Consider the following 10,325-nt stretch of genomic DNA (forward strand, 5'->3'; position numbering starts at 1 on the left):
ACCGAAAGGCAAAACATAAAAATTGAGAGACAATACAAGTTATTATGCTAATAAAGTTACTACAACACAAGTCTTAAATTATGTTTGAATTTATTGTGGAAAATACTTTTTAATTAGGTAGATAGGTTAGACATCGCTAATTTTCAATTATGAAGTTAAAGTAAAAATATCAATTTCACGTGTTTATTTCAAATTATAAAATAAACAGCATTTAAATTTGGCACAACAACAAAAAATTACCAACTTTTGCGTGTTTTTCGTATTTAACATAATTTTTTTTCTTAGCATATTTAACAATATCTAACACTTATTTTGCATATAAGACCATGTGACCGTTTTAGATGTAAAACGACGCCGTTTTATATGTGAAACGGCACCGTCTTGAATGTAAAACGACACTATTTTTCAAAGAATCCCGAGATAATTCAATCGGGTTAACCTCGTATCTGCCAAACATAATCCTCCTTCCATTTTCATAATCACAAACATGATCAACATTTAATGAGCTCATGTGAAACGATTCTATGTATGAATATCTATACTCTTATAAACTTCGGTGATCACACGGCCTATTGACGCCCAAAAGGTAGCTCGTTTCTTCGGATCGTATACAAATTTCACATTTGCAAATACTCGGCCAGTCATGAGCAAAATAATATAATCCAAATACCAAACAAGTCAATTCAATACAACTTAGTCCAATCCATAAACCAACAATTCAATCATATAAACAACCAATCCAATATAATACAATTCAATCCCACAAAATCAAATAATTCAGTACAATCAAACGCAAACAATTCAAATATAACTCAACCCAAATGATTTATGCGATGCATTTAATAATAAAATGAATATATAAAATAGTTTTTAATACGATAATAAGAGTGAGTAAAATATACTAACTACTTGCTATCCATAATCTTTGATAATGGCTAAACAATGTCGCGTTCTGTAAGTTTCGGGGTCAATTGGTAGTCGCCTAGTCAAGTATACACAAATTTGATAATAGCTCGAATTAATAACAATCTAATTATAGTTAATTAATCCAAAACTAGGTTTTTATCCAACTTCGACTATCGAATTCGTTTACTTAAAACAATCTGACCCCTAAACAAAATTGACATCCTTAAAGCTCAGGATGTCGCCTAGAACTTTCATTTAGGTCTCGGACTGAGATTGGCACCCGAAGATGTCAGAATTTGGTCCTGAAGTTAGTAACTTAGGGCTGTCCTAAATTTCAGAACTGTTACGCGCAATACAATATTCTGATTTATTTGAGTCATTTAGAGGTCGAACTATTAGAAACTTATACTTAGATATTTATAGATAACATCCTTAAGTTTCCGTTTCAACAAATGGGCCTTAATTCGGAGATATACATCTTGAGATATTTCCCTCAAAATATCGTTGTTTAAAAGGACAATAATCTGTAAATCGTCAACGGTATAGCTTACGCTCTAAGCTTAAAATGCTAATTCCGTAACTCATTTTTAGTTAGCATTTTAGCATTTAGAACAGCCTCTAATCATGCCATAATCTATCATTTTTATATGATACAATTTAGTCTAACGATACATTTTCAAAACTGTTTTTACGCTACCCCGATTTCTAACTCCGTGACTTTGCGTTCAATGCGAAACAAAGCATGAACGGATCTCGGGGAAAGGGGTGGCTTAGGCCCCTTCCTCTACTCGCTTCCCTCCTATGTTTTGGCATGGGGAGGGGTTGCTTCAGCCATGGTGCAACACACCATAGCCACTGCAATCACAACTCCACTGTGCTTCGGCACAGTGGTGTAGCGAGTCCGGCGTTAAACGCTTTCGGCCAACAACTCGTCTCTTCAAGTCCTATAACACACATACACCAAACCCTAACATATCTAAATTTCCATCCATAGCACAAACCTCATAGCTCATAAACCAACCATTAAACTCATCTTTTCCAATCAATTACACATCCTAAATATCATTTCTAACATAAAATCGTGTTTTAAAAATGAACTTTTTTTTCTCTCACTGATGACGTGTCTTTTCTCTCTGAAATTTCTCTTGGTGCAAGTTAAGCTTTCTTGCTATCGTACACCGTTTCTCAATGGGGAGGAGATTGAGGAAGGAATCAAGCTCGCAGAGTAAGAAAGTGTTTGATATGAAACTACAGCTAATTGATGAGGTTATTGAAAAAGAATCTCAAGAAGAGGAGGAGGTAGAACAGAATGTAGATCTGGAACAGGTTGATGAAGCTGTTATAGAACTAAATAGCGCGATCAAAGCAGGGATGTTAGAGAATGGTGGAGACAAGAATGGGTATGATTTAGGGAAGGAAAGTGTTGAGAGTGTCAAATCTATTATTAGTGAGAGAAGTGTGGGAAATACTCCAAAAATGTTTGAATCAAAAATTTGTCCCGAGGAAAACCTAATTGGTTATGGAGAAGAAGGAGAGGAACCGAGAGCTAGAAACAAGAACAAGAACTGAAGGTCGCTGTTCGCAACGAATAGATCTAAAGACAATAGGGTCAAACTGCAGTATCATCCTCCATCGCTGAGTAATGGAGAGCGTGTTGTAAAATTCCATTCATTTGAGCTCAATGAGGAGGAAAACAAATGGAGGTATGCGTTGATTTGTTCAGTAATAGGATTGGAACCCAGATACTATAGAATGCAAATTTATGCTATGAGTAGATGGAGGAGATATGGATTACTTGAGGTGATCCAGATCAACACTAAGATGTTCTTATTCCAGTTCCAAGATGAGGAGGGGAAGTTAAAAGCTCTGGCGGAGGGGCCTCTGTTCTTTGATAAGAGACCCATGATACTAATGGAATGGCAAAAGAGAATGAAGTTTGAAATTGATGAGATGATGAAAATCCCTATCTGGGTTCACTTCCCTAAGTTACCATGGGAGTTCTGGTCAGCGAGTTTGGGAAGAATTGCTAGTCTCTGTGGTAGGCCAATGTACACTGATCAGTGCACTAATGATCAAACCAGGTTAGCTTATGCAAGAGTGTTTGTGGAGATGGAGATCTTTGGTGACTTTTCCGAGTCCATAACTCTAGAGGATGAGAATGGAGTAAAATTTACTCAGAAGGTGGAATATGAGTGGAGGCCTCCTGCGTGCAAAACCTGTAAAGCAATGGGACATACTGAGAAGTTTTGTAAAGTGGGTAAACCAGTACAGCAAACCTGGGTACAGAAAAAGAAAGATGGAGTTGACAAGGATGGGAAAGAAATAAGCGATAAAGGAGGAACATGAGGGGATAGTAGAGGGGATAGTAGAGGAAGTCCAAAAGGAGATAAGGAGGGAGGTTCCTAGCAGTAGTAAAGGGGTTGAAATCCAGAAGCAGAACAAAGGTGCTGGGGTAAGCTCAATACCTAATCCTGTAAGTACAACACCTAAGGGAAAGAGTAAAATTGTTAGTAATCCTGTGAATGTAACAAGTAATAGATTTGAGATTCCTAATGTGGCTAGAGTGGGGATCATTGGTGAGAAAAGAGTAAAGAAGGTGAATACTACCCCTGAGAGGGGAAAATGTTTGGCTCTTGGAATGTAAGGGGTATCAATGACCCCATCAAGCATGTGGAGATTAGAAAATGGATTGCAGATAACCATTTGTCTCTCATTGCTATCATTAACTAGGGTGAGGATGAAAAATATTGAGAAAGTTTGGAGCAAACTGAATCTTATAGATTGGTGTTTAGTTAACAATAATGACAATAGCCAGAATGGTAGAATCTGGGTCATACATAAGAAAGAGGTGAAATTCAACCTGATGGCTAAAACTGACCAGCTAATACAGTGAGAAGTTTTGCATGAGGGTAAGAATCTTATTTGCACTTTATTGTATGGGATGAATGAGGCTTTAAACATGAAAGCACTATGGAGTAAATTAACAGTTTTAAGGGTGCATGTGGAGAAACCCTGGATTGTATTGGGTGATTTCAATGCAGTATTTAGAGATAGTGATAGATGTGGAGGCAATATTGCTAATCAAAATGATTGTGAGGAGTTTCAAAACTGTTTGGATAATACTAACCTGATTGAATTGAAATCGAGAGGCAACAAGCATACTTGGACTAATAACCAACAGGGGGAGGATAGAATCTGGAGGAGGATTGATAGAGTGTTGGTGTCTGAAAAATGGCTGGACATTTTTGATGCTGAAGCTAGTGTATTGAGCCAAGGCATATCTGATCATGCTGCCCTTATTGTGAAGTTTAATGAGCCTGTGATCTTTAGTTTCAAAACTTTTAGGTTTTTCAATATGTGGGATGACTCTAAAGACTTTATGGAGATAGTTAATAGAAGTTGGAGGGTTAATATGGAGGGACACAAAATGTACCAGGTGGTGCAAAAGTTAAAGAGATTGAAGAAGGAGTTTAGAGACTTGAATAGAGATAGTTTTTGTGAGATATCTGTTCAGGTTAGTAAAGCCAGAGAGGGTTTGAAAGGAATTCAGGATCCTATGAATGCTGTACTACTAGGGGAGGAGCAGGCTCTAGTAATGAATTTCAGGAAGCTTCTGAGATTGGAAGATAACTTCTACAAGCAAAAATCCAGAGTCCAATGGATTGAACTTTGTGATCTCAATACCAAGTTTTTACATAAATCTCTACTGCAAAGACAATCTAGCAATAGAATCACACATTTGAGAGTTGATGGGGTAATCATTGAGGACCAGGATAGAATTTCAGATTGTATTGTGGAATACTATAAAGAGCATATTGGAAAGTGATAAATCACCAAATGAGATCCGAGCTTTATCAACCTGCACAACAGCAAGCAGACAGAGGTCAGAAGGAATTCCGGTGGGGATCACCGGACGTTCGCTCCGACGCTCAAGTAAGATTTGAGGTAGAGGAAGAAGAAGAAGAGAAAAGAGTATTCAGAGTAGAGAAGAAAGGAATTACCTAGGGTTTGTCCGTAAACCCCTTACTCATAGTTAGGATTTAAAGACAAACCTTGCCTTACTGGCAGGTTGTGGCTGTGTGGTCCTGCAATACGGTTATGCCTACATGGAGGGCGTTTCCGTATGGTGCGCAGGTTGTTAGGTGTGTCAGGTGGAGGGAACATTCCTCACGCACCTGTCAGAGGATCTTCTGTGGTCCCAAGATCTGGTACAAGTGAATGTGCTCACGGGCCGGAGCTCGAAGCTCGGTCAAGGTCTGAAGCTCGGATTTCTCGGATCGTTTGTACCGAGCTTTAATCTCTCTGATCGAGAAGCTCGGACAAGGTTTTCGATCCGACCTTATCTCAGATACGCATCTCGGAGGATGCTTGCGTGTTCCTCGATCCGGTGATCCCCCAGGTCGTGTGGTCTCTTATCTAGGAGATGGTCGGACGCCGACATCAGGTCAGTGAAATGCTTGACTTAGCGATGTTCGTTCTTGGCAAGGTTGCTTCGCCCCTACTAGATGTGCTACGTTATCACTAGCCCCCCCAGTGCATCAGATATTTATGTCCGAGGTGGTAGTTTTTTCCGAGTTCCTGGGTCACGTGAGAGTTGGCGTGTTTGTCTTGTTTTTGGATTGTTTCTGAGACCGAGCAGCTTGTCAGAGAGGCGGGTGAGCTGATATGGTATGTGAAAGGACATGTCTGTCGAGATGTCATGTCTGACAGCTGTTGTAGCCGTTTTCCTAGGTGGCGGTTACTTGTTGTCTACGCTGAGTCCACGTGTCCAGCAGTTATGGCTTGAGCGCTTTTCTAGGAGACGTTTTGAGTGGGAGGAGAGAGAAAATGTGTGCGTGCCTTTTCATTTTCCCTCTCTTTTTCAGTTATGAGTTTCATTTTTTGAAACTTATAAACTTCTCAGTTTCCTTTTTGTTTTCCATTTTCCTCTCTATAACTTTTTAGAAAAGCTCTCTGTTCTTCATCTTCTCCAGATTTTTCCAGTTTTCATCATTTCGTGCCAGTGGAAGGATTCTCTGGTTATCGTTTTTGAGGTTGCTGAGTTTCGTCGTTGCTCTTGCTTTGTGTCTCCAGTCACCGGTTTGTGCTTTTGCTCAGGGATTCACTGCGTTTTTCACAAGTGTTCTTGATTTTCTGATTTAATCTATTGTTTTATGCTATGAAGTTTTTTCTTTACATGCTTGTTCCTTGTAATCATGTTTTGATTTGTTTGTGTTTTTCCTCTGTGTTTCAAATTTTGGATGTGCTAGTGTTTCTGGCTCCTTGATTTCTTCATTTGTTTAGTATAAATTCTAGGTGTGTCTGTCATTTGTTCAATGTTTTTGAGTTAGAGGTTTCTGGTTTTGATTTTTCCAGAAACTGTTTTTGCGTTGTGCGTTTTTTGTGTTCTTCGTTTGGGTTTGAGTTTCCAGAAATCTGGAAATTCACAAATGTGTTCTTCGTGTTCTGATGGCTTCACCCTCTAGGATTCCCTTTTTGATTCATGATTTCATGCCTTTAGCAGTTTTATCTTGTTTTTCTAGTGAGACTTGTCTCATTCGAGCTTGTTTCAATTCTCCCTAAGTATGTCGGGTGAAACATCAGAGCGCGAGGAGGGGAGGGGTTATGATGACGATGATATGGGAGCCGACGACATATCTGCTGAGTTTCATGTTATTCGCACTGCCCGTGCGGCTACGTCCGAGGTGGAAGAGGTGGGGACCTCGAGGCCTCAAACTTCTAAGAAAGGGAAAGGGAAAAAGGTTGTCGCGGATGTCGGTGAGAAGACCGATGACCGAGACTTGAAGGTGTCACGGTGCACCCCGGGCTTTCTGGATGCCGTACGGACAACTTTCAACATTCCGGACGACTACGAGCTGTCTGAAATCCCAGAGGGGAGGAGATTGAACGACTCACCTCCCGAAAACACGATTATGCTCACCTTGGAAAACCTCATGTCGGGTATCCGATTCCCGATCTCCGAGGATTATAAAAGGTTGAGCAACTATTTCGAGGTGCCTTTGTCCCAGATCCACCCCAACGGAGTTCGACATTACTCTTGTTTTCTGAAGTTGTGTCAGCATAACGGGGTGAATGCTACCATGCGGCTCTTCTGCTGTTTATATCTGATGTCCCTGAAGGACAAGAGTCATTTTGCCTACCTCCGTTTCCGAGGTGAGAGGAAGGAGGTGCCAGGAGGGCTAATTTCCGGTATTACTGACTCCTTGAGGGACTTGAAGGAAGATTTTTTTCAGATCACCCATCCTACCGCTTTTCAGGGGATGGTGACTACCTGGGTTATGAAGTGTTATAAACCAGACTCAAGAAAATGGCAACTCAGAGCCACACCCAAGCTAACATAAGAAAGGTTCTGACAAACACAGACTAATTCAACAGTTTGCACTACAAATAACATCATAATAGGACAGCAGCAGAGGTTGCAATAGCGACCATACTGTGAAGCAGTACGGTCCTCAAACAATAACTCGGGCGAGCTTTGCCGTGTGGGTGAGCCGACATAATGATGGTGCCCGCGCTACTTTGACTGAGCTGCCTATTCCCAGGGACATCGCCCGGGTGACTACGCTGCCCATAGACCTGGCTCATTACAAGTCGCATAGGCCCGAGAACCTACTGGCAGTGGTCTCCTCTCTCTGTCTTCAGGTAATTTTTATTTTGACTAACTTCTTCTACGTGTTTGCTTTTGTTTTGCCTTTATTCATACTTTGTTTTTTAATGTAGGCTGCCCAGATGTCCTATATGGCGGACCAGAACGAGGTAGACCTCTTGTTGGCCAAGGACCTTCTGCTGTCCGAGAGGTCTAAGTTCCACGATGCTGAGAAACGGGCAGTAGAAGCCGAGAAGAGGGCTTCAGACGGGGCTTCCTTGGTGGCCAAACTGGAGAGCCAGCTGAAGGAATCTGAGGACCGACGTGCTGAGGACCTGGGGGTCTTGGAGTCATTGCAAAAAGACGTTGGTCGTCTAGAAACCGAGAAGTCTTCTGAAAAAGAGGACTTCTCAAAGCAGCTTGCCGACCTGACTCGTCGGAATGATCTAGCTAGCAAAGTGCTCTGAGATACCGTGGCCGATCAGAAGAAGAAATTGGCGGAGGCCACCAAGCGAGCTGATGATGCAGAGGCAAAAGTCGTTGAGGGGGCTGCCCGGGAGGAAGACCTGTATGAGGATTTCCGACGAATGTTGTATGTCGGCGAAGTCCAAGTCGGCGAGTACGTGAGAGGCCGGTTCGGGCCCAACGTTGACGTATCTAATTTCAAATTGGATGTCATTGAGCTACATCACCGGGCTAAAGAGCTGCCCGAGGATTACGATGTCCCGGCTGATATTGAAGATTATTTGGCCGATGACCAGGATCAGGGTCCGAATTAAACTTGTACAAACATTTTCCTGGCCTTGTAATTTTTTGGATATTTTTGTGTTTCTTGTATTTTTTGAATGTTGAGCTTCGGGCTCTTTATGAATTCTCCTCTTGTTTTTGTAAACTTTGAATATTTTTCTTGGTTGGTTTATATACTCATTTTCTTTGACTTGTCTGTGTTCTTTGAATGTTTTCTTTGTTATGCTCATATAGTTTTGTAGCAAGAATTTGATAAGCATGGTAATCCTTTGTTTTTTCCACAGGTAACTTGGCTTAGCTAACTTAGTTTTAAACTCAAGTTACTGATATTGGTTTTTTGTTCTCCCGGGGTAGGGTTCAGACGAGTTGTACTACGTTTATAGTCTCTGGTTTCTTGTAGTTTGGGGTTATCATAGCTCGGGGTTGGCCTAAGACTTGTGACCGGCTTAGACCCGCGGGTGGCACATAGCCCGTAGATGGTACATAGCCCGCTGTGGGCTCATAGCCCGTAGATGGCACATAGCCCGCTGGTGGCACATAGCCCGCTGGTGGCACATAGCCCGTGGATGGAACATAGCCCATAGATGGCCCATAGCTCGCTGGTGGCACATAGCCCGTGGATGGCGCATAGCCCGCTGGTCGCACATAGCCCGTGGATGGCACATAGCCCGTAGATCGCCCATAGCCCGCTGGTGGCACATAGCCCATGGATGGCGCATAGCCCGCTGGTCGCACATAGCCCATGGATGGCCCATAGCCCGCTGGTGGCGCATAGGCCGTAGATGGCGCATAGCCCGTGGATGGCACATAGCCCGTGGATGTTTTTACCGAGTAGATTGCTCAGGTTTTGAAAGAAAGACATGAATTCTTTTTAATCTTTTTTATTCATTGAGGGGAAAAACTTATGTTTGAGTTTTACAAAAGCCTAACCCAAACATAAGTGAAAAAAACCCTAAGCACCTCGAAGTAAATAAGTAAATTACTGATAGTATTTCCGAAGAACCTGGGAGTTCCAAGTTCTCGGGAGCATTCTTCCTGACATGTGTGCTATCTTGTAAGCTCCAGCTTTTCCGACCTCAGTGACCCGATATGGGCCTTCCCAGTTGGGTTCGAGCTTTCCAACCCCGGCATTCCCCTTAGCAATATCTGCCCGTCTTAGGACCAGATCCCCGACTTGGAAACTCAGGGGTTCAACTCTCTTGTTATGATACTTGGCCATTCTTTGCTTGTATGCTTCGATTCTCAGCGCTGCCTGTTCTCGCCGTTCTTCTAACAGGTCTAAGCATAACTTCTGCTCTTCTTCATTCTTTGCCTCATCAAAAAACTGGACTCTCAAGGTCGGCATCCCGATCTCTACCGGTATCATTGCCTCACACCCGTACGTTAGAGAAAACGGGGTATCTCCTATTCCTGCCCTTGGTGTAGTTCGGTAAGCCCAGATGACCTTAGGTAGCTCTTCCAGCCACTGTTTATCATACTGTCCCAGCCTGGCCTTAAGCCCTTTCAGAATTGTCCGATTGGTCACCTCGGTCATCCCATTGCTTTGTGGATGAACTACTGAAGTGAAGCGCAGGTCGATGTGCAAATCGCTGCAAAACTCTTTAAAGGCTCGACAATTGAACTGCTTCCCATTGTCGGTTATCAACGCTCTGTTTATCCCGAATCGACATACAATTTGCCTCCATAATAAATCCCGGATCCGAGCCTCTGTGATAGTGCTTACTGCTTCTACCTCGATCCACTTCGTAAAGTGATCTACTGCCACTATCAAGAACCTTTTCTGCCCCGTGGTTGCTGTGAATGGCCCCAGAATGTCGATCCCCCATGTTGCAAAAGGCCTAGGACTCGTGATAGGACACTGCTTTGTAGTTGGAGCATGTTGGATGTTCTGGTGCCTCTGGCAGTTCTCGCACTTCTTCACAATCTCCTCAGCTTGCCTGACCATCAGAGGCCAGTAATATCCTTGCAAAACTGCTTTCTTTGCTAACATGCGAGGAGCTATGTGTGACCCACAGATGCCTTCATGTATCTCTCTTAGAACGTGCTCACCCTCCTCTGTTGTCAGGCATCTCGACCAGGGGTGGGT

At 42.5% G+C, this 10,325-nt stretch overlaps 1 protein-coding gene across 1 annotated transcript; it reads left to right on the forward strand.

Moving 5' to 3' along the window:
* Window positions 1-3,847: 3,847 nt before the first annotated feature.
* On the forward strand, window positions 3,848-4,732 carry LOC126681703 (uncharacterized). Its single transcript, XM_050377257.1, has one exon. The coding sequence runs from the start codon at window positions 3,848-3,850 to the stop codon at window positions 4,730-4,732; it is 885 nt and encodes a 294-aa protein (XP_050233214.1).
* Window positions 4,733-10,325: the final 5,593 nt, after the last annotated feature.

This window comes from Mercurialis annua, linkage group LG5, assembly GCF_937616625.2.
Source record: "Mercurialis annua linkage group LG5, ddMerAnnu1.2, whole genome shotgun sequence".
NCBI classification, from domain to species: domain Eukaryota; kingdom Viridiplantae; phylum Streptophyta; class Magnoliopsida; order Malpighiales; family Euphorbiaceae; genus Mercurialis; species Mercurialis annua.

Coding starts and splice junctions, on each gene's coding strand:
- LOC126681703 (XM_050377257.1), top strand. CDS start 3,848: ATGAATGAGGCTTTAAACATGAAAGCACTATGGAGTAAATTAACAGTT.